The 25239-nt window shown below is 47.3% G+C and overlaps 1 protein-coding gene across 2 annotated transcripts in view; it reads left to right on the top strand.

The window, feature by feature from the left end:
• The window catches only part of acvr2ba (activin A receptor type 2Ba), a 140119-nt gene that overhangs the window by 99887 nt on the left and 14993 nt on the right, over positions 1–25239 (top strand). For both annotated transcript variants that reach the window (XM_052015782.1, XM_052015783.1), the window contains exons 6-8: positions 5185–5328; positions 8514–8662; positions 23982–24096. In XM_052015782.1, coding sequence (XP_051871742.1) covers positions 5185–5328; positions 8514–8662; positions 23982–24096 — 408 coding nt within the window. The remainder of the gene's footprint in view (positions 1–5184; positions 5329–8513; positions 8663–23981; positions 24097–25239) is intronic.

Genomic DNA, 25239 nt, shown 5'->3' with positions numbered 1-25239 from the left:
ACCTTGATGAGTCTTTATGGAGAGAAGGTGTCCTGCCCTCAGGTCCCGGTGTAGACTTTATGGAGAGATGGTGTCCTGCCCTCAGGTCCCGGTGTAGACTTTATGGAAAGAAGGTGTCCTGCCCTCAGATCCCTGTGTGTACTTTATGGAGAGAAGGTGTCCTGCCCTCAGATTCCTGTGTGGACTTTATGGAGAGAAGATGTCATTCCCTCAGGTGCAATGAAAAACTTACTTGAAGCAGCATCACAGGCCCATCGCATCAGATAAGCAGCATTCACAAGAAAAACATAAATTATACACAATTTTTTACAAGAAAGAATCAGGAAATTGGTTGCCTAATGCAACATTAAGCTGGTGTTTGATGGCACGCTGCTGATGGGGAGTTTAATCTTGTATTCCCGCTCTGCTTTCCCCATCCCCAACAGTGTTTTTTTGTGTGGGAGGGAGTCCTGGGAGAAACTCTGCGCCCTCAGTAGGTTTAAAAAGGTTAATTCATGGTTTTGCTTCGGGCCTTGGTATTGCCCACCATTAACTGGGAACCCAGGGTGTGTGTGTATATAGATAGGATGGTTCACAGCCTGCAGGCAGTCAAATAGCTCACTATCGCTGCATCTGGTGCCTGTGTGTATATTTATACACATTAATTCTCCGTCCAGCGTCCCTCTTTAGTGGGCCCTCCAGCCTCTGGGAGGGCGGAACACTTCCTCATCCAGTCCCAAAGCTAACACTGACTACGCTGCCGCATAATTAATGCAAATGAGGTTTTGGCCCTGATGGGTTAGCTTCATCAAGGAGTGCAGAGATTGCATGGTTTGCTTTGTGCTTCCTGTAACCTGGGGATGTCCCAGAGCAGTTTGCAGGCATTTAACTACTTCTGAGGTACAGCCACTGTTGTATCACAGTAGCCCGTGCACAGCAAGCTGCTACAACTAGCATAGAATCACACTTATCACGGCAGGGGAGGAGGCCATTCAGCCTGTCATGTCTATGCTGGTAGAGTAATGCTGTTAGAACCATTCCCCTGGTCTAACCCCATGGCCTTGTAAGTTGTTCTCTGAATTACCCACCCAATTTGGTATGTTGGCCTTCATCAGTCAGGGCATTGAGTATAGAAATTGGGATGTTATGTTGCAATTCTACAAAACGTTGGTGAGATCACATTTTGGAGTATTGTGTTCAGTTTTGGTCACCCTGCTATAGGAAAGATGTTATTATGGTGGAAGGAGTGCAGAGGAGATTTACGAGGATGATGCCAGGAATAGAGGGACTGAGTTATGGAGAGAGGTTGGGCAGGCTGGGACTTCATTCCTTGGAGCGTAGGAGAATGAGGGGTGACCTTATAGAGGTGTGTAAAATCATGAGGGGCATAGATAGGTTGAATGTGCACAGTCTTTTTCCCAGGGTTGGGGATTCGAGAACTAGAGGGCATAGGTTTAAGGTGAGAGGGGAGAGATTTAATAGGAACCTGAGGGGCAACTTTTTCACCCAGAGGGTGGTGCATATATGGAACAAGCTGCCATATGAAGTGGTTGAGGCAGGTACATTAACAACATTTAAGAGGTACTTGGACAGGTCCATAGATAGGAAAGGTTTAGAGGGATATGGGCCAAATGAAGGCAAAAGGGACTGGCTTGGAAAGGCATCTTGGTCAGCATGGATGAGTTGGGCCATAGGGCCTAGTTCTGCTCTGTGTAACTAAGAGGGCAATTTTCAAATACAGATTGGGTGACCACTTGGCTTCACTCCGCAAGGGCGATGCAGAGCTTCCCACCAGCTATCCCTGTAAATCTCCATTCCATTCCCACTATCTTTGGCCTCCCACCATGCCCAAGGTAAGCTCAAAGTACGGCATCTTCTGCCTTGCAGTGCTCAGGATTAATGGGAAGTTGGAACAATTTCAGATAACCAGCCATTTCTGTTTGTGCCACAGCTGCATTATTAGCCTGTAACATGAACTCAGTGTTCTCCCTCCACAGTTCTAACTTGTTCTTCTGCTTCTTTTCTCTCAAGTCGCTGGCACCAAATATAACGTTACCCAGATAACCCCATCACCATGTTCTCTTCACCCCTCTCTGTCTCCGCAGCTCGAACCACACCTGGTGGGCAGATGGTATTGGTTCATTATTGTCACTTGTACCAAGGTAGTGAAAAACTTGTTTTGCATACCGATCGTACAGGTCAATGCATTACACAGTGCAGTTACATTGAGTTAGTACAGAGTGCATTGATGTAGTACAGGTAATAACAGTACAGAGTAAAGTGTCACAGCTACAGAGAAAGTGCAGTGCAATAAGGTGCAAGGTCATCATGATTGTGAGGTCAGAGTCCATCTCATCGTATAAGGGAACCATTCAATAGTCTTATCACAGTGGGGTAGAAGCTGTCCTTGAGCCTGGTGGTAGGTGCCCTCAGGGTCCTGTATCTGCTGCCTGATGGGAGAGGGGAGAAGAGAGAATGACCCAGGTGGGTGGGTGCGACTAGTTCGCCGGGCAACACAGTTGGCATGGACAAGTTGAGCTGAAGGGCCCGCTTCTGTGCTGTAAGACTCTATGACTCTATGGTTTCCAGTTCTGCTGGCCTACTCCTAATACTGTTTTTTTATGTGTATTTTTCTGTCAGATTTGATTTGTTTTAACTGTCAGGTACAATGTTGTTGCCCAAACAAAACTGGGCTGGAGTGTGATGTTGTTTTGAGCCACAAAAATGTGAGAACAATCCCAGTCCAACTCTTAATTAGCTGAGGGCTGTAATCCAACGTGCTTGGTTTATATGTAACCAATGGAAGAAGCAGACTGCACTTTCTTGGGTGATTAGGACTTTAAAAGCTTGTTCAACAACTCAAGCTATAAATACACTCTCCGTGGACTCTGTCTTGCTTCTCCCTGCCTCGGTAAAGCAGCCAGCATAGTCAAAGACCTCACCCACCCCGGACATTCTCTCTTCTCCCCTCTCCCATCGGGCAAAAGGTACAAAAGCCTGAAAGCACGTACCACCAAGCTCAAGGACAGCTTCCATCCCGCTGCTGTAAGGACTATTGAACAGACCTCTTGTATGATAGATTCTTGGCCTCACAATCTACCTTGTAATTGCCTTGCACATTATTGTGTGCCTTGCTCTGTAACTGTAACCCTTTATTCTGCATTCCGTTATTGTTATCCCTTGTACTACCTCAACACACTGTTGTAATGAAATGATCTGTATGGATGGCATGCAAAACAATTTTTTTCACTGTACCTCATTACATGTGACAATAATAAACCAATTTACCAAATAGAGCCAGAGTAATACAACTGAGCATAAGTGATTCAGGACGTGGAATTTTTAACTTGTGTCACAGCCTGATCACATTTTGATTTTAGGGGAACATTTTGTTCTTCAGCCCCCAGTTCTATTCAGTGGGGGATAATTACACGGGGCTAGGTAGGTAAGGGCAGCCCAGTGCTTCTGTGTATGGTGGTGCTCAATGCTTCGGACTCATTGACGCTATCTAGCAAAAGAATCTTTTCTGGCCGTTTCTCACAAGGAATGAATAGAAATGGTGAGAAATTGTATACATGCTGGTAATACTCAACTGGGAAGATCGTAGGTGGGATGGGAAGGTGGACGTGTCGTGATTGTGGGAAGATCGTAGGTGGGATGGGAAGGTGGACGTGTAGTGATGGACGTGTGGGGCTAGCCTGGTGGAGTCTTGGATTCATATTGTTTCTTTTATCCTCTGGGCAATGCTGGCAAGAACGCAAGGCATCAGAACACAAGAAAATAGGAGCAGGAGTAGGTCACCCGGCCCCTCAAATCTGCCCTGCCATTCAGTATAATCATGGCAGATCCAGGCCTCGTCTCCTTTTCTGTGCCAGTTCTCCTTTCCCACAAATCTCTGATCTGTCAAAAAAATTATCTCCCCCCCAACCCCCAAATGATCTAGCCTCTACATCACTCTGAGATGGAGAGTTCCAGAGACTCAGCAACCTATATAGGAAGTTGTTCCTACACGCCTCAGGTTTGAATGGCCACCCTCTAATCTTGTAATTCTGCCTCCTTGTTCGGGATTCTCCCACATGGAAGCATCAAGGACAGGATTTATTTCCTGTAATAAAAGACTTTTTCCCAGGGCGACAATGGCTAACACGAGGGGGCATAATTTTAAGGTGATTGGAGGAAGGTATAAGGGGGATGTCAGGGGTAGGTTTTTTACACAGAGAGTGGTGGGTGCATGGAACACACTGCCTGCAGAGGTTGTGGAGGCAGATACATTAGGGTCATTTAAGAGACTCTTAGATAGATACATGAATGATAGAAAAATAGGGGGCTATATGGGAGGGAAGGGTTAGATAGATCTTAGAGCAGGATAAAATGTCAGCACAACATTGTGGGCTGAAGGGCCTGTACTGTGCTGTACTGTTCTATGTAATTAATTGCCTTTGAGAGGTGGTGGGAAGCAACTGCTGTAGTCCTTCTGGTGAAGGTCCTCCCACGGGAAGTTCCAGGTTTGAGAACTCAGCAGGTCAGGCAGCTTCTGCGGAGAGACGAACAGAGTTGATGTTTCCAAGTCAGTTTTCTCTGATGCCTCGATATCTGCCTCAAAATGTGACCAGAGCTGTACGCAGTACTCCCCAGTGCGATCCAACCAAGGTCCCATTGAGCACAACTTCCCTTGTGGAGTGCATGGCTTGAAAGAGCGGGGAAGCATTTTCAGCAGTAAGTCTCCAAAGGGAGTTGGATCTCTGCTTAAATTGGAAAAGGTTTGTAAAGGTATGAGGAAAAAGTGGGCTATTTCATAGTTGATGTGCGAAATAGTTACCTGCTGGACTATTCTATGTTGAGAAGGAGTCTATCTGCTGACATTCCTCTGTGTGTTTGGTAAGGGTGGGGCCCAGCTTCTCTGCGAGTCCACATACAGTGGAGTGGCCTGCCGTTGCTCCCCACCCCCCGTCACTCTCATATCCTTGGGCAGTGGTAGAGAACCCCCACCTTGAACTCTCCAAGAAGTGGGGCAGGAACTGAAGGCAGGGTTGAGGGATTCTCTCACGGTTGGCTGTTGAGAGAATTTGCTGCCCTGTTGAAATGCAAGACAAGCTTTTCACTGTACCTCAGTGCAAGTGACAATAATAAACCAATACCAAATGCTGGATAATGCACTGGATTTTATGCTGTTTCATGCTCTTCACGCTTTCTGTTTACTTAAAGGACAAGCTATCCTGGCAGAATGAGCGAGATATTTACACCACACCCGGAATGAAGCACGAGAACGTCTTGCGCTACATTGGATCTGAAAAGCGTGGCTCGAACCTTGAGACCGAGCTCTGGCTCATCTCCTCCTTCCATGAACGGGTAGGGCTCAGCAGATATGACTTAAGTGCTGGATACCTAATGCATAAAGCCACCGTCACCAGCACCGGGCTCCCATTCCATAGCTGTTCATAATTTACAAAATAAACATGCATCTTGGTTTAAGTCCTTCCAGGGATAGACTGGGAGAAGCTGGGAGTTGTCCTACGTGGAATACAGGAGGTTGTTAGGAGATCTGATAGAGAGACAAAGTCATGAAGGGAAGAGAGAGAGTGAGGAGGTAGAAGCTGTTCCTGTTAGTGGAAGGGTCAAGATCCAAGGGATGGAGAGCAGAGGGTGGTAAAGTTGATAGGGTGGTAAAGAAGGTGTATGGTATGCTTGCCTTTATTAGTCAGGGCATTGAGTTTATGAATCAGGATGCTGCAGCTCTATAAAACTCTGGTTAGGCCACATCTGGAGTTTTGTATTGAGTTCTGGTCGCCCCATTATAGGAAGGATGTGGAGGCTTTGGAGAGGGTGCAGAAGAGGTTCACCAGGATGTTGCCTGGATTAGAGAGTGTGAGCTATGAGGAGAGGTTGGACAAAATTGGGTTGTTCTCTCTGGAGTGGTGGAGTCTGAGGGGAGACCTGATAGCGGTTTATAAGACTATGAGAGGCATAGATAGAGTAGACAGCTGGTATCTTTTTCCCAGGCTCAAAATGTCTAATATGAGAAGGCGTGCGTTTAAGGGGGAAAGTTCAAAGCAGATGTGCAGGACAAGTTTTTGTTACACAGCGAGTGGTGGGTGCCTGGAATGGGCTGCCAGGGGTGGTGGTGGAGGCAGATACGATGGAGGAGTTTAAGAGGTTCTCAGATAGGCACATGAATGTGCAGGAAATGGAGGGATATGGACATTGTGTTGGCAGAAGGGATTAGTTTAGCTGGGCATTTGACTACTAATTTAATTCTACGTTCTATGAAGGTGATTGACAAAAGAACCAGAAGTGATGTAAGGAGAAAGTCAAATACAAAATGCAGATGGTGGAAATCCAAGTTAGTGGAAAGCACAAAATAAGATATTTATTTATTAGTCACCTGTACATTGAAACACACAGTGAAATGCGTCTTTTTGCGTTACTGAGAATGTGCTGGGGGCAGCCCGCAAGTGTCGCCACGCATCCGGCACCAACGTAGCATGCCCACAACTTCCTAACCCGTACGTCTTTGGAATGTGGGAGGAAACCGGAGCACCCAGAGGAAACCCACGCAGACACGGGGAGAACGTACAGACTCCTTACAGGCAGCGGCCGGAATTGAACCTGGGTCGCTGGCGCTGTAATAGCATCACGCTAACTGCTACACTACTCAGCTGGTCAGGTGTCTTTATGGGAAGAGAAACAGAGTTATTGTTTTGGGTCTAAGACCCTTTATTACACTGAGTGGTTGGGGGCTGAAGGCACGACTGGGGGGGTGTTGTAGTGTTAAAAGGAGAGCTGATACTCTTCAACTCAACTCTTCCCGATGTAAAGACAGCGAGTCCCAATTTTGAAGTTCCTGACCCCTCTTTTGTCCTCCCTGAGGCCACTGCCTCGTGACCCTGACCCTGCATGTCATGGTCCTTCAGCGGGGGCTTCACAGCTGCCAGTCCAGAACTCTTCATACCACATCGCAGCCTTTGCACCTTATTGTCTGCCTGCACTGCACTTTCTCCATAACTGTAAAACTACATTCTGCGTTCTGTGATTGTACCACAAGAAACTGCAGAGAGTTGTGGACACAGCTCAGCACGTCACAGAAACCAGCCTCCCCTCCGTGGACTCTGTCTATACTTCTCACTGTTTCAGTAAAGCAGCCAGCATAATCAAAGACCCCACCCGCCCCGGTCATTCTCTCTTCTCCCCCCTCCCATCAGACAGAAGATACATCCCACCGGGCTCAGGACAGCTTCCATCCCGCTGTTATAAGACTATTGAACGGTTCCCTAGTACGATAAGATGGACTCTTGACCTCACAATCTACCTCCTTGCGGCCTTACAGCTTATTGTCTGCCTGCACTGCACTTCCTCTGTAACTGTAACACTTGCATTCTGTTATTGCTTTTCCCGTGTACTACCTCAATGTCCTGATGTGATGAAATGATCTGTATGAACGGCATGCAAAACAAAGTTGTTCACTGTACCTCAGTACATGTGACAATAATAAACCCATTTACCAATATACAACTTACTGATTTTTCCTTTTGTTCTACCTCACATGTACTTGTGTTTGAAGTGATCTGTCTGGATGGCAGGCAGGCAGAGCTTTTCACTGTGTCTTGGTACATGTGACAATAATAAGCCAATTACCAAACTACTCAAATCTGATCCAACAGCCCAAGTGCACAAGCCCTTGAATGGTGTCCAACCAATTGTCTGTTTACGGGGAAGTCACTTTCAGTTTACTTGTGTGGGGGATTTTATTTTCCTTTTGTTCTTAAGTTGTTTTACATGGGGGGAGAATTTTCAGCAAGAGGATTTCCCTAGTCAGCAGGAGGTCCTGGGCTAGTAACTCACTGTAAGTACAAATGATCCAAAGCTACAAATTGCAATCCCATTACAGAAGTTATTAACTTAAATTACTCTGTGCAAAGAAATTCCCTTTCAGGTCCCCAGTAAACCACCTACCTCTCATAGAAACCATAGAATAGAACAATACAGCACAATACAGGCCCTTCGGCCCACCATGTTGTGCCGACCTTCAAACCACGCCTAAGACTATCTAACCCCTTCCTCCCACATATCCCTCTTATCTTAAATTCCTCCATATGCTTATCTAACAATCTCTTGAATTTGACCAATGTACCTGCCTCCACCACCACGCAGCGCATTCCATGCACCAACCACTCTCTGGTGAAAAACCTCCCTCTGACATCTCCGTTGAACTTCCCACCCATTACCTTAAAGCCATGCCTCTCACTTTAAACCTCTGAGTACTGAACTTCGGGGACCCTGGCCTGGAGATCGTTAGAGTAATGGAGAAGGGGCTGAGACAAGGGGAAATGGAAATGTAAATTAGCGCCTCACCTTGGGTACTGGCAGTTCTGAATTGGGACACTTCATGTTTTCCCAAATTCGGACAAGATAAGCCCTGTTTGGTAAATTCTGCCGGCATCGTGGTGGGCCAAAGGGCCTGTTCCTGTGCTGTGCTGTTCCATGTTTTGAGTGAACTTAGCTGGTGTGCTGACGACTGTCTCTTCTTCCCCTGCCAGGGTTCCCTGTCGGATTACCTGAAGGGGAGTGTGCTGAGCTGGAACGAGCTGGGCCACATCGCCGAGACCATGTCTTGCGGACTGGCTTTCCTCCATGAAGATATTCCTCGGTGCAAGGGGGAAGGGCCGAAGCCTGCCATCGCGCACAGGTGTGTCCTGCGAGCGGGGTGCGGTCCCGTTGGATGTGGGGGGGAGTTGCTGTGGGTGGGGTCTGTGAGCTGCCCAGTGAGGGACCTCCCCTCTATTCCCCCACACTCAATGTCCGGGTCAGTGGCAAGAGAGCCAGTGGTAGGCCTTGCTACCCTTGAACATTGAACAGGAACAGGCCGTTCAGCCCACGATGTCTGTGCCGAACACAGTGTCGAATTAAACTAAATCTCTTTTGCCTGCACATGATCCATATTCCTCCATTCCCTGCACATTCATGTGCCTGTCTAAGAGCCTCTCAAACACCACGATCGTATTAGCCTCCACCACCACCCCTGGCAGAGCATTCCAGGCACCCACCACTCTGTGTTAAGAAAAAAAAACTTGCCCCGCACATCTCCTTTGAATTTACCCTCTCTCAACTTAAATGCATGCCCTCTAGTATGAGACATTTCAACCCTGGGAAAAAGATGCCTCTCATAATTTTATAAACTTCTATCGGGTCTCCCCTCAGCCTCTACTGCTCCAGAGAAAACAACCCAAGTTTGTCCAACCTCTCCTTATAGCTCATACCCTCTAATCCAGGCAGCATCCTGGTGAACCTCTTCTGCACCCTCTCCAAAGCCTCCACATCTTGCTATAATGGGGCGACCAGAACTGAATGCAATATTCCAAGTGCAGCCTAACCAAAGTTTTATACAACTGCAACATGACGTCCTGACTCTTAGACTCTATGCACCTGGCAATGAAGGCAAGCATGCCGTAAACCTCCTTTACCACTCTATCTACTTGCATTGCCACTTTGAGGGAGGTATGGACTTGGACCCCAGGATCCCTCTGTACATCAATGCTGTCAACGGTCCTGCTATTAACTGTGTACTGTCCCCTTACATTTGACCTCCCAAATTGCAACACTTCACACTTGAATTAAGGGACATTAGCCTATTGAGACCCTGTCTGTGGGTGTTGGGGGAAGGTAGAAGGTGCCCTAAAGCACATACCACCGAGACTCGAGGACAGCTTCTACCCAGCTGTCATCAGACTCCTGAACGGACATCTTGTCCGCTAAAGATTAATTCTTGATCTCCCAATCTATCTTGTCATGGCCCTTGTACTTTCTCTGTAGCTTCTCTGTACACTCTATTCTGCATTCTGTTGTCTTTTTACTACATCAATCTAATTATGTATGGCATGATCTGTCTGGAAGGCAGGCAAACGTAAAGGGACAGTACACTATTAATGGCAAGACCCTTAACAGTGTTGATGTACAAAAGGATCTTGAGTACAAGAGTCCAAGTCCATAGCTCCCTGAAAGTGGCTGCACAGGTTGACAGGGTGGTAAAGAAGGCGTGTGGCATGCTTGCCTTTATTAGTCGAGGCACTGAGTTCAAGAGTCAGGAAGTTATGTTACAGCTTTATAAAGCTCTGGTTAGGTCACATCTGGAGTATTGCATTCAGTTCTGGTCACCCCATTGCAGGAACGATGTGGGGGCTTTGGTGAGGGTGCAGAAGGGGTTCACTAGGATGCTGCCTGGATTAGAGGGAAGGTGCTATGAGGAGAGATCGGATGAACTAGTGTTGTTTTCTCTGGAGCAGTGGAGGCTGAGGGGAGATCTGATAGAGGTTTATAAGATTATGAGAGGCATAGATAGAGTAAACACCCAATATCTTTTTCCCAGGGTCGAAATGTCTCATACCAGAGGGCATGCATTTAAGGTGAGAGGGGGTAAGTTCGAAGGAGATGTGCGGGGCAAGTTTTTTTTACACAGAGAGTGGTGGGTGCCTGGAATGTGCTGCCAGGGGTGGTGGTGGAGGCAGATATAATAGAGGCCTTCCAAGAGGCTCCTAGATAGGCACATGGATCAGTAGAGAATGGTCAGATATGGACATTGTGTAGGCAGAAGGGATTAGTTTAGTTAGGCATTTAGATACTAGTTTAATTAGTTCGGCACAATATTGTGGGCTGAAGAGCCCGTTCCTGTGCTGTACTGTCCCATGTTCAAGCAAAGTATTTCACTGTATCTCGGTGCATGTGACAATAAACCAGTACCCTACCTGCCAATGCCAGTGACTGCTCATGTAAAATGCCCGGGTCCCACAGGGGAGGGAGGAGAGGTGAAGATTGGGGCTACGACCTCCCAGTTTGTTTCACAGTCAGCATGGCAAGATAGGAACAGGACTGGGGTGTTCAGGTGCCCAAGGCTGTCCACCAGCCAGTGATATCGTGGCTGGCTTTCATCCGTGCTCCATTTGGCCAGCGTTGCTTCGTCAAACCTTGCACGAAGTGAAACCCAGTCTTGAAAATGTAATTGTCCCTCGCCGGGCAGTCAGAGGAGTTCCAGATTCCCTGTATCCCACCGATGCTGGACTTCCTTAATACCCAGCTTTTGCATGTATTACCTGGTGTCGTATCTGCAGCATAAAACGGGCCATTCAGCCCATTCGCACTCTGTGTGACGGTCTTACTTCATCTCACCCAGTCAGGCCAACCTCTCTCTTCCTCCTGATGTGGCACATCTCAAATCTCCTTAAAAGCTTGGAGACACAAGAGATGGCAGATGCTGGACTCTGGAGCAACACACAATCTGCCGGAGGAACCTCAACGGGTCGAGCAGCGTCTGTGTGGGGGAAAGGAATTGTCGACTTTTCACTGATCACCTCGGACTCCCGTCTCCCCACTCCCCTTTTCCTCTTCATATCGGCCATCTCCCCTCTCCACTCTCAGCCCTGATGCAGGGTTTCAACCTAAAAAGTCGACAATTCCTCTCCTCCCCACAGATGCTGCTCGACCCGCTGAGTTCCTTCAGGAATGCTGGGGGAACTCAGCAGGTCAGGCAGCATCTGCGGAGGGAAATGAGACAGTCGACGATTTGGGGTCGAGACCCTTCATCTGGATCCTTCAACAGTCCAGATGAAGGGTCACAACCTGAATCGTCGACCGTCCATTTCCCTCCTAGGTGTTACCTGACCCGCTGAGTTCCCCCAGTGTTTTGTGTGTTGCTGCAGATCCTGGCATCTGCAGTCTCTCTTGTTCCTCCAGAAGGTTGTTAGTTGCTTCCCTTAAACATGTGCTTAACCAGATTTGCGTTCCTCATGGTGAGAAATAGTGCTTTTTGTTTTGAGGAGAATTTAACTAATTAAGGGGGGGGGAGGGGGAAGAGATTCTGGGCAAGGTCCTTCAGTGTGCACCCCAGGGAAGTGTGCAGAACCTTCTGCATGAAGTGCCGTTAGCACAGCCGTGGGAGGAAGAAGCACATTCTGAAGTCTCTGATTACACAGTGTGGGGGTGGGGGATTCACCACATCATTCTGCTTTCTGCAAATGTTTCTCCCATTAGCTCAGCAGGGAGAAGGGAGCAGGTTAACGTATCAAGTATCCTCTCGTAAATCGAGGGCGTTATCCAATACTTACACGGCTCCAGCCTACTCCTCGTGATATTGACGGGGCCTGCATGCAAAATGAAAAGTAGTTTATTTATGGATAAGGTGTGAGAAGCACCTCCGACTGCGTGGCTTGCTAGGGGCATTTGGGAGGATGTCGGGGAGGCAGGCGCGTTGCTGTGGTTCCGGAGTCACGTCAAGGCCAGGTAAGGGCGGCAGACTTCCTCCCGTTGAAGGGTATCAGGGAGCCAGATGGGTTTTAGTGACAACCGATGTTCCTGTTATGAAGACAGGCTGTTCGTTCCAGATTTGTTTAATTCACTGAATTTAAATTCCTGGGCTGCCATGGTGGGACTCGAATCCGTGCCTGTAAATCAATAGTCTTGGCCTCTGGACTACTGGTTCAGTAATTTAATCACCGCGCTATCACAATGCTGAAATGTCAAATAATTTGAAATAGTTTAATGTGATCAAGTCGCCAACAAGTGCAACCAAAAATAATAAGTTTGTGCTTTCCAGTGCTCTGAATTATAAGCAGAATGCAGTCACTGGAAATACTTTGGGGTTTCATGCAGTCACTCAGCTCAGAAACAGGCCCTTCTGCCCATCCAGTCTGTGCTGAAGGGCCTGTTTCTCTGAGGACGCATCTATACAAATCCCATTTGCCACCATGGTCTCCTATGATAAGATATCTTTAATAAAACATGTACATCAAAACACACAGTGAAATGCATCTTTTGCATAGAGTGTTCTGGGGGGCAGCCCGCACATGTCGCCACGCTTCCGGCGCCAACATAGCATGCCCACAACTTCCTAACCCGTACGTCTTTGGAATGTGGGAGGAAACCAGAGCACCCGGAGGAAACCCACGCAGACACAGGGAGAACGTACAAACTCCTTACAGGCAGCAGCGGGAATTGAACTCTGGTGGCTGGTGCTGTAATAGCGTCACGGTAACCGCTACACTACCGTGCCTGCCCATCCCAGGACTGCATGTCTTGGCGATTCAAGTGTTTTCCTACTTATTAAGTGTTGTGTCACAGAGCAGTGCAGCACAGAAACAGGCCCCTCAGCCCACTACATCTGTGCTAACCCTTTGGCGTATCTATACTAAACAGATTTGCCTGCATTAAGTCCGTATCCTATGCCTTGTCTATTCAAGTGCCAGTCTAAATGTGGCTTAAACATACTGACTGTGTCTGACTCCTCCTCCTCTGGCAGTGAGTTCCAGTGTGAAAGAAACTTCCCCCTCAGATCCCCTTTCAAGCTCCCTCCCTCTCACTCTACATCTATGCCCTCTTGTTTTTAGTGCTCTTACCGTGGGGGGAAATAGATTCTATCTACCTTGTCCAGACACCCCTCCACTTTCGGGTACCCCTCAGCCTCCTTCACGCCAGGGAAAACGAGCCCAGCCTCTCCAATCTCCCCCCTAACTAAAGTCCTCCAATCCAGGCCACATCCTGTGAGAGTCTCCGTGTCCACCAGTTGCTCACTGCATTCCAGATTCCAGCCACCCTCTGGGTGAAAAAGGTTTTCCTCGGATCCCTCTAACTCCTGCCCTTAAATCTATGCCTTCTAGTTTTCAATGTCTCTGTTGTGGGGAAAGAATTCTCATTTATCATTCGTATCTATGCCACTTGTGATTTTTGTACACCTCTATCAGCTCCCTGGGGTTACATAAGATACGGGAGCAAGAGTGGGCTATTCAGCTACTGGAATCTGCTCTCCCATTCAAGATCATGGTTCATCTAGCCCTCTCCCAATAGTAATTAAATTCCTAACTATGCAGAAATCTACATTTTAGTGGTTTTAGTACTGCCAGAAATCATGGTTGAGGCGGGCACATTAGCAACGTTTAAAAGCCATCTCGATAAGTCCATGGATAGGAGGGGTTTAGAGGGCTATGGTCAAACGAGGGCAGATGGTATTGGTTTATTATTGTCACTTGTACCGAGGTACAGTGGAAAAACTTGTCTTGCATACAGTTTGTACAGGTCAATTCATTACACAGTGCAGTTACATTGAGTTAGTACAGAGTGCATTGATGTAGTACAGGTAAAAACAATAACAGTACAGAGTAAAGTGTCACAGCTACAGAGAAAGTGCAGTGCAATAAGGTACAAGGTCATCATGATCGTGAGGTCAGAGTCCATCTCATCGTATAAGGGAACCATTCAATAGTCTTATCACAGTGGGGTAGAAGCTGTCCTTGAGCCTGGTGGTACATGCCCTCAGGCTCCTGTATCTTCTGGCTGATGGGAGAGGAGAGAAGAGAGAATGACCCGGGTGGGTGGATGTGACTAGTTCGCCGGGCAACACAGTCGACATGGAGAAGTTGGGCCGAAGGGCCCGTTTCTGTGCTGTAAGACTCTTGTGCTTTGAATTAACTTGGTGACTGAGCCTTGAGCGGGCTTCTCCGAGGTCACAAATTCCAAGTGTTCACCACCCACCGAAGATATTTCTCATCCATGCCCTTGTTACACTGAGACGGTGACTCCTGGTTCTAGCCTCATCCTTCAGGGGAAACATCCTCCCCACGACCAGCCGTCCAAGCATAAAGCTGTGGATTTTTAATGTATATTGGGATTGCATCCAGGACTACATCCTTGATGTAAATACAAACTCAGAATTGTGCAGACTCTGGAAATCTGAAATAAAAAGCCAAGCAGCAAATGCTGGAAACGCTCAGCAGGCCAGGGAGAGGGAGAATCAGAGTTAACATTTGGGGTGAAAGACTTTGTCAGTATATGGAAGTTAAAGTTGCAGAGGGTGGAGAAGTGCAGATCAGGCAGCATCTGTGGAAAGCGAGACAGCCATTCACCTCATCAGTACAGGTTCTATAATTAATGTAAGTCGCTGGTGTAAGGCATCTAAGTTAGGGAATTCTGTTGTTAGAAAGGATGGTCTTGAGTACTCATTTAGTAAATGTTGTTCATTTCATATGGAAGCCACAGAATGGCTTTGGTTGTAATGTTTGTTGGTGGGGTGCTGCCTCCTGGAGGGGTTTCAGTGTAAGTGCAGATCCCGCAGCCTGGTATTCATTTCACTAAGCACATTATTTTAGACAACTGCTCGGAAGTGTTTGGTGACATCGTTCAAAAGCATTGAAATGATGGATGTCTTCCTTTTGAGCTTTGATCACTGTTTTGGCCAGCACGTCTCTGGCAGAAACCCTATTGGATCTTTCGCAAGTTTTACTTTACAAATAAATCTTAATATTGGTGGGGGAAGGAATACTGAGAGCGTGAGACACGGAACAAGTATCACACGATGGACCTAACCAGCCTCGGCACAACCAGAAGCAGGTCAGGTACCTTTTTGTTCAAAGTTTTTCTGGGCAGATTACATGTTTCACGCACCCACTGGTCCGTGCAATGTTCCTGCCATTCTTCAGTCAAACAAAAGATTTTTTCATCGCCTGAGAAAGCTGGAAAGGAAGATTTCACAATTTATTTTCTCCAGTGAGGATCCTCATTCTCCCTCCCTCTCCTTCCCTTCCCCCTCTTCTCCTGAGCACCTCTCTTGTGCCCCTCTGTCCTCCCTCCCTCTTGACTCCCCTTCCTTTCCTGTTCCTTCCCCTTGTCTCTCTTCCTCCTGTCCCCTCTGGCTCCCTCCCCCTCCTTTTTCCCCCCCCCCCTTCCTTTCCTGTACTTCCTTCCCTCTCCTCCAGACCCACCTCCCCCTCCTGACCCCGTCTTCCTTTCCTGTCCTCCTGGGATGGGCACAGGGTAGCCTATCACCACCCTGGGCCCACCCCGCCTCCCCTTTTTTGTCCACCTATCACTGCTCTGCTTTTCCCTCCTATATGATGGGCTTCCCCCTTTTCCTATCTTCAGTCCTGAAGAAGGGTCCCGACCCAAAACGTTGACTGCCTGCTTTTCTCCACGGATGCTGCCTGGCCTACTGAGCTCCTCCAGCATCATCGTGTTTTTCATCTGGATTCCAACATCTGCAGTCCTTTGTTCCCCGTCCCCCCCCCCCCCCCCCCCACAATCTTCCTCCTCATCAGGAAATATTCCTCCACCACCTGTTATCAAACACGGTGACCCACCCACCACCTTCAACGTAGGTAGCCCTGCATCATCTAGGACGTTGCAATATCCCTGGCCTTCAGTAAACTCAGTATCCTTACCCTGCCCGGCACACCTTTCTCCCACAGCGTGTGGTGTCATCAGCAGTCTGGATGACCGTGAATGGTCAGTGTGAGCTGTAGCAATGGAGCAAGCATGTGAAAGGGTTCCACCTCGCGCCTCTGATTCCAACTTAGCCAAGCTTTAAAAGCAGGGCCCCCAGGGTCGAGCAGAAAGTGGAAACACTAGTTATTCATAAAAGCACAGTTATTGCCACCTTGTGAGAAATTGGGTGGACGTGCAATGGTTTTGTGCCTCTCTGCAGTCCGGTCCCTTTCCCAGTGCACAAGTGAGTGTGGCTGGTGGAAGAGCTAAAGGAGCCATTTAACCAACTCTTCATGCATGTGTGTAAATAATTTGGACCATGCACGTCTTGACCCCTGAGATCTCCTGCAGAGCCTTCAATTAAATCAGGGTCCACCTTCCTCTCTCTCTTAATCGCACATTGACACCACCGCAGACACAAGTCAGCGGGTTACACGGTTGATCTCTTGATGAGTCGAGTACATCTTGGCAACCCTCAAGATCCAATTATTTACGTATCTACTCTTGGAGGGAAATGCAGTACAAGGAATGGGGTGCTTTCGAGTTGATCTCCTGTAGCATCTTTTGTAGCAGTACATTAATGCAAAATCCTCCCTTGAAACCTTTGATTTTTTTCTGCCACTTGTGAATGGGTTCTCGAGCTGAAGTGTACTCCCACTGAATTATCCAAGGGTCGGGGTTGGTGAGCAGGGAGTTGTTGAAAGTTGACGCTGGTGAGTTGTTCAGTAATGGAGTGTTCATTAGGCCGTGGGATTATATGTCTGTTCTAGGTTTCAAACAGGCAAATTGGGGTGTGAGGAGGGCTGTGGAGTGTAGCCTTTTGTTTACAAAACTAAAGCAACGCTGACCTGTTCAGTAAGAAACCAGGGCTGCAGCACAATTGGTAAAGAAGGCGTGTGGCCTACTTTTATTAGTCGAGGCATTGAGTTCAAGAGTCAGGAAGTTATCTTGTAGCTTTATAAAGCTCTAGTTAGGCTGCATCTGGATTATTGCATTCAATTCTGGTTGCTCCATTACAGGATGTGGAGGCTTTGGAGAGGGTGCAGAAGAGGTTTACCAGGATGCTGCCTGGATTAGAGGGCAGGTGCTATGAGGAGAGGTTGGACAAATTAAGGTTGGTTTCTTTGGAGCGTCGTAGGCCGAGAAGATATCTGATAGAAGTTTATAAAATTGTGAGAGGCATAGATAGAGTAGCTAGCTGGTATCTTTTTCCCAGGGTAGAAATGTCAAATACTAGGGGGCATGCATTTAAAGGGGTGGGGGAAGGACTTTCACAGGAGATGTGCAGGGCAGGTTTTTTACACACAGAGTGGTGGGTGTCTGGAATGTGCTGCCAGGGGTGGTGGTGGAGGCAGGTACAATAGAGGCGTTTAAAGAGGCTCTTAGGCTTGATAGCAATAATCTATTATTTAATTATGAAAATACGTCCAGAATCACTGGACAAAATTAAGAATGGGAAAGTGAACTCCAGACGTCTATACCTACAGAGACTTTGAAGAAAATTCTTCATTTAGTTAATACATCTTCAATGTGTGCCAGACACTCGTTGATACAGTTTAAGGTAGTTCACAGGACCCATATGTCCAAAGATAAGCTAGCTCGTTTTTATAACCATATAAATCCTATATGTGACAGATGTAAATCGAATGTGGCTTCTTTGACACATATGTTTTGGTCCTGTCCTCTTTTGGAAAAATATTGGAAAGACATTTTTAACATTATTTCAAATGTATTGAAGATTGATTTACAACCTCACCCTATCACTGCAATTTTTGGATTACCAAGGATAGAGTCTGGCCATTTATCTGCTTCCGCTAACCATATGATTGCCTTTGTTACATTAATGGCCAAATGATCCATTTTGCTTAACTGGAAGGATCCAATACCCCCTACTACTTTTCAATGGTTCTCTCAAACTATATCATGTTTAAACTTGGGAAAAATTAGGAGTGGCACTGTCGATCCTTCACTTAAACTTGAGGAAGTTTGGAGTCCATTTATTCAATATTTTCACATGATGTAGATCCCCTTTCAATAACTTTCCAACTTAGAGGAACGGAGTTGACGACATAATATTGCCCTGTTTCTACTGAGAAATTTTAGCCCAGTCTTTTTTTTTGAAATTTTTCTGTTTAGTTTATATTGTTTATAATTTTTCTTATTGATTTGGGTTTTTTTTTCTTTAATTTATGTAATAAATCTTTTTCTTTCCTTTCTTTGATATTATATTCATTTACTAAGAGATCATTGGATCTACAGATTTTTTTATATCTTATTGTTCTTTATGATTACCTATGCCATAATTGTTTTCCTGATCTCTCTGTATTACATGTACAAACATTGATGTTATATATTAATCTGTATTAATTTGAAAACTAACAAAAAGATTGAAAAAGAAAGAAAGAGGCTCTTAGGCACATGAACCATGGAACTATAGGACACTACAGCACAGAAAACAGGCCATTTGGCTCTTCTAGTCTGTGCTGAAACTTTATTCCGCTTGTCCCATTTACCTGCACCCAGTCCATAGCCCTCCAGACCTCTCCCATCCATGTACCTATCCAATTTATTCTTAAAACTTAAGAGTGAGCCCGCATTTACCACATCAGATGGCAGCCTGTTCCACACTCCCACCACTCTGAGTGAAGAATACAGAACATAGAACACTACAGCACAGTACAGGCCCTTCGGCCCACAATGTTGTGCCGACATTTTATTCTGCTCTAAGATCTATCTAACCCTTCCCTCCCACATACATAGAAATATGCAGAGAATGGAGGGATGTGGACCATGTACAGACAGAAGGGATTAGGGGTCATTAGCTTAATTAGTTTGGCAGAACTTTGTGGTCTAAAGTCCCTGTTCCTGTGCTGTACTGTTCTATGTTCTAAATGTGTGTACAAAAAGATATATTTATACATTTAACAGGGTCTAGGGAGAAGTGGGTGAGAGCATTATCGAGGGAGCTAAAGGGAAAGCAAAGCTCTGCAAATGTTGGAAGTTCAAATTCAAGTTTATTGTGATGGATGTACATACCCAGGGTATAAATGTCATGAAAGGGCTTCTTGCAGCAGTAGCACAGTACGTTACAGACATAAATTCCATAAATTTAAATTAACATAAATTATACATAATTTACTTGACCCAATAAACAAAAATAACATAACGACGTTGGTGCAAGTTGAGGGGAAATATAGCCCGAAGTAGAATTAGGGTCTTTTAGGTTGGTTCAAGAACCTGATGGCAGTGGGGAAGAAGCTGCTGTTGAACCTTGAGGTGTGGGTCTTCAGGCTCCTGTACCTCCTGCCTGATAGCAGCACTGAGAAGAGGACAGGACCCAGGTGGTGGGGGTCCTTAATGATGGATGTCGTGTTCCTGAGATATCACCTCTTGTAGATGTTCTCTGAAACATCGGTGTAGCCACCACCCTTTTCCCCAGGGTGGCAGTGGCTAAAACCAGAGGACATCAGTTTAAGGTGAATGGTGGAAAGTTTAGGGGAGATATCAGCGGTAGGCTGTTTTTTACACAGAGCGAGGTGGGTGCCTGGAACGCACTGCCAGAGGTAGTGGTGGAGGCAGGTACAACGGGGACATTTAAAAGACTCTTAGATAGGCACGTGGATGTAAGAAAAATGGAGGGTTATGGGCTGTGTAGGAGGGAAGGGTTAGATTGACCGTGGGGTAGGTTTATATAGGTCGGCACAACATCGTGGTGAAACAAAAACGGAAAGGTCAGACAGCAGAGAGGGAAACGGTTGATGTTTCAGGTCGAAGACCCTCAATCAGAACAGCTGCTTTATATTTTCGTTCTCTTAGTTTAGCACAGCTTCTATGAGAGGCATAGACAGGGTAGACAGAATCGTTTTCCCATGTCGAAATGTCAAACCAGAGGACATGTGCTTAAGAGGAATTTTTAAGGGAGATGTGTGGGGCAAGTTTTGTTTTACACAGGGAATGGTGGGTGCCTGGGGTGCATTGCCAGGGGTAGTGGTGAAAGCAGGTCCCATGGTGGCGTTTAGGAGGCTTCTAGATAGGCATGTGAATATGTAGGGATGTGGATCACGTGCAGGCTGAAGAGATTTAGATTTATTTGTCATCATGTTTGGCACAGACATGGTGGGACACTGGGCCTGTTCCTCTGCTGTGTTCTGCAAGCACCTGGTTGGCTGTCTGTGTTCTGATGGGTTCTGGTTGCCTCTTGCTTATTCACTGTTCCTGGTACCTGTGTGCTCACCGACGTTTAGGGAGCGTATTGGTTGGTCAGCTCAGGAGGGTGGGGGGAGGGGTGGGGGTAAGGGGGAGCAATGCAAACGGAGTGTAAACTAATTACATCTCCTCTATTCTGTCAGAGTGTCCACCTCAGCCAGACCCTGCAAGAAACTTTTCGCTTCACATGCAGTCAGAATGAGGAGCCTTGCAAGGCTGCCATGTCCTCTCTCTCAGTGGGGCAGGGGAGTTGGTGGTGTGCTGCAGTCCACGAATAGCCCTGTCTGCCTTTGTTAGTTGAACAGTGCCACAATTAAACACCTTGCCAGCAGTGTGAGTGTAACGCTAGCAAAGCCATCTGTCCTTCCTTGCCTCAAATGGAATTGCTTAACACGTAAGCATGGCCTTCATTGTGGAGCTGTAGCCTGACTCTGGATGCGACGCACCTTTTAATTGCCAGCAATGAACTGAGGATAGTGGTTCAGTGAAGGTAATTTCCCTGCTTTGTAGGGATTCACTTGTACAGCACAAAGCTCGTCTGCTCTTGCCTGAGCTGGGGTCACCCTCTGAGCACAGAACTCCTTATCCTGTTCCCAAATGCTGTCTGTGGACAGACAGTGAGATTGAAACTTTCCCACAGACGCAGACACTGGTTTCTGGTTCCCAGCCCAGCCAGTTAGTCATTAGGCCCTTAGCCCACCATGTCCGTACTGACACGGGCCACCCTGAAAGTGGCGATGCAGGTAGACAGGATGGTGAAGGAAGCGTCTGACACGCTGGCCCTTCATCGGTCAGGACCCTGAGTACGGAAGTTAGGATGTCATGTTGCAAACTGTGCAAGTTGTGGATGAGACCACACTTGGAGTACTGTGCGCAGTTCTGGTCGGCCAGCTATAGGAAAGATTCACAAGTATGGTATGGGGACTCAAGGGGCTTGAGCTATGAGGAGAGGCCAGATAGGCTGGGGCTTTTTCCCCTGGAGCATAGGAGGCTGATGAGTGAACTTGTATATAAAATCATAAGGGGAATAGATAAGGTGGATGGTCAGTCTTTTTTCCCAGGGTAGGGGAATTTAAAATTAGAGGGCATAGGATTAAAGTGAGAGGGGAAAGATTTAAAAAGGAACCTGAAGGGCAACCATTTCCAAATGGGGTGGTGAATATATGGAACGAGCTGCCAGAGGAAGTGGTAGAGGCGGGTACAATGACAACATGTAAAAGACATTTGGACAGGTACATGGATTGAAAAGGTTTATAGGGATCTGGGCCAAACGCAGGCAAATGGGGTGTAGCAGACAGACACCTAGGTCGGCATGGATGAGTTGGGCTGCAGGATGTGTTTCCGTGCTGGGTGACTCTGACCATCAAGAACCCATCTGTGCTAATCCCATATACCAGCAACTTGGTCTGCAGCCTTCTGTATTGGTATTGGTTTATTATTTTCACCTGTACCGAGGTACAGTGAAAAACTTGTCTTGCAAACCGATCGTACAGGTCAATTCATTACACAGTGCAGTTACATTGAGCTAGTACAGAGTGCATGGATGTAGTACAGGTAAAAACAATAACAGTACAAAGTAAAGTGTCACAGCTACAGAGAAAGTGCAGTGCAATAAGGTGCAAGGTCACAACAAGGTAGATCGTGAGGTCAGAGTCCATCTCATCGTATAAGGGAACCATTCAATAGTCTTATCACAGTGGGGTAGAAGCTGTCAAGCCTGGTGGTACGTGCCCTCAGGCTCCTGTATCTTCTACCTGATGACAGGAGAGAAGAGAGTGCGGAGTATAGCTCTGAGTGCAGGCTTCGTGTCCGTCTGCGGTGGGATGTAGACCTTGGTGTTTAAGTGTTGTGAGAGTACCTGCCTCCACCACCCCCTCAGGCGGTGTGTTCCAAGTTCCCACCACCCTCTGAGTGAGAAAGGTTCTTCTCCACCATTCCCTCTAAATCTCTTGCCCCTTACCTCGGCCCTCTGCCCTCCAGGTATGCTGCCTCTGTCCCTGGCAATAGTTAAACTATAAGGGTTGCCTAATGTGGTCCAAACAGCCCCTCAGTCTGCTTGTAAACACCTTCAGTTCCTGAGCCAGTGGAATGTCCACTTTCAGTGTATGTGTTCTGTAAAATAAAAGTGCAGCCTGGTAAATTCCGGGCGTGCGCTGCAGGAGGAGAAGCATCTGTAGAGAGAGAAGCAGAGTCAGCATTTAGGGTCTGATCTTGCATTTCAGCCATCTTTTGTTAACGCTTCCTACACATCTGGAAAGATCTCACTCGTGCCTTAATGCAAGGCAGTCCGGTGAATCCAGGGGTCTGTATTAGTCTAGTTAGCTATAGGAAGGGCTTGGACAAACTTAGACTGGAGTGTCGGGGGCTGAGAGATGACCTGACAGAGGATTATAAAGTCGTAAGAGGCATAAAGGTAGCTAATCAGAGTCTTTTGCCCCAGAGTAGAAATACTAGAGGGCATAGATTTAAGGTGAGAGGGGGTAAGTTTAAAAAAGTTTTCTTTCACACAGAAAGTGGTAGGTGACTGGAACGCACTGCCAGGGGCCACAGTCGAGGCAGACACAATTATGATTTTTAAGAGCCATTTAGACAGACTCGTGAAAATGTAGGGAATGGGGAGGGGAATATGGATCATGTGCAGGCAGGTGGGATTAGTTTAAATTGGCATCGTGGTCAGCACAGACATGGTGGGCCGAAGGGCCTGTTCCTGTGCTGTACTCTTCCATGTTGTATCATTCAGTTGTGCGGTGGTTAAGGTACTGGGAGCATGATTGTGGTAGTGCAACGGTTAAGTAATCAGTAGTGATCTGGGAACAGTGGGCAGCTAGTAGAATTGCTGCCTCACCGCACCAGCAAGCAGGGTTCGATCCCGACCTCCGGTGGAGTTTGTACATTGTCTCTGCGACTGCGTGGGTTTCCTCCAGGTGCTCCGGTTTCCTCCCACATCCCAAAAACGTGTGGGTTGTGAGATTAATTGTCCCGTCTAAATTGTCCCTTCGTGTGTAGGTGAAATCTGGGGGAGTTGATGGGAAAGTCAGGAGAATAAAATAGTGTAGGGTTAGTGCAAAAGGCTGGTGCGGACTCTGTCCTGTTTAACTCTGTGAAATGTAATCCAGAGACGCAAACAACTCTGGTCACCTCAGTTTGAATCTCCTCGTAGCAGCTGAGTGATATAAATTAAACCAATTAGGAATAAAAATCTACTCTCAGTAACAATGAACTTGAACCTACTGGATTGCTGTGGAAACCCATTTGGTTCATCAACTTGCTTCAGGAGGGGAGGTGTACCCTCCTTGCCCAGACTGGTTGATACTTGACCCCAGACCCACCACAGTGGTCGACTCTTCACCGAAATTGCCCAGCAAAGCATTCATTTCTCAGCCGGTTAGCGATGGCTGATAAACGGCTGGCAACATCCCCAAAGTTGTGCTGCATTTGGCAGGCTTCGAGGTTCCCTGTGTCGCCGTGTGTGTGTGTGTGTGTGTGTGTGTGTGTTGGGCTGCAGCAAGGACCATCCTAACGCCCCCACCCCACCTCATCTCTTTCCTTTTGTCTTGCAGGGATTTCAAAAGCAAAAACGTGCTCCTGAAGTCCGATTTGTCCGCTTGCATAGCTGACTTTGGACTGGCTGTCAGGTTCGAACCCGGAAAGCCTCCCGGGGACACGCATGGACAGGTAAGGTCAACGATGGAAGGGTGCTGACCTAGGGGAAGGTCAGGGGTGAAATCTGCCCCCTCTTTTGTTGGGGGGGGGAGGGAGGATTGGCAGATCTTCACATTTTTTTGTGTGGGGAAGTGGTGATAAAATGGAAGGTGAAACCAGACGGTGTTTGGAGTAGTGCGTACAGTTTCTGGTCATCTAGCTATAGAGAAGGTGTCATTAAGCTGGAAAGGGTGCAAAAACTATTTAGAAGGATGTTACCAGGACTGGAGGGTTTCAGTTGTAATGAGAGACTGGATAGGCTGAGGTTGATTTCCCTGGAGTGTAGGAGGCTGAGGGTGACCTTATAGAGGTTTATAAAATCGTGAGGGGCGTAGATAAGGTGGATGGTCGCAGTCTTTTCCCCAGGGTAGGGAAGTCTAAAACTAGTTGCATGGGTTTAAAGTGAGAGGGGAAAAATTTAAAGGGGTCCTGAGGGGCAAGTTTTTCACACAGAGAGTGGTAGGTGTATGGAATGAGCTGCCAGAGGAAGTGGGAGGGGCGGGTACAGTGACGACATTTAGACGTGGATGGGAGTGGTTTAGGGGACACGGGCCAAGCGCAGGTAAATGGGACTCGCTTGTTTGGGCAACTTGGTCGGCATGGAGACGTACCCTTGGGCAGGAGAGCCTATAGCCAGGGGAAGTGGGGCACGGCCTCAGGGGAAGGACTTGGCTGTTTCAGAGTTAGAAACCGAGGCAGTAAGTCTTTGCAGTTCTGTACCTGGAAGGCTGTACCTACCTCAGCTGAGGGGTCATTGCTTAAAAGTAAGCCGTCACCCATTTGACAGAGGATAGGACATTTTTTTTTCCCTTCTGGATTCCTGAGCCTTTGGAACTCTCTCCCTCAAAGGATGGTGGAAGCAGTCCTTGACTACTTTTAAGGCAGAGGTGTGGCGGTTGCTACCGCGGAATAAAACAAGACTCTACTCGGAGGATTGCCAAACAGAACTGGTTTATTATCCCGCCTTGCGCGGGCCCTTTAAGGGAGAATGTTCCCGCCCAAAACAACCGACAATGACGTAAGTCCTACGTCATCAGGACTTTCCCGCGCGCGGGTTCTCCCCGTCGCTCGGAAAGACGAGGCCCGCCGCCATCTTGGGCCTCGTCGCTCCGACGC

Source organism: Pristis pectinata, chromosome 5, assembly GCF_009764475.1.
Source record: "Pristis pectinata isolate sPriPec2 chromosome 5, sPriPec2.1.pri, whole genome shotgun sequence".
Classification (NCBI taxonomy): domain Eukaryota; kingdom Metazoa; phylum Chordata; class Chondrichthyes; order Rhinopristiformes; family Pristidae; genus Pristis; species Pristis pectinata.
Note: the sequence above shows the minus strand (reverse complement) of the source record. Positions and strands in the feature narration are given on the sequence as shown.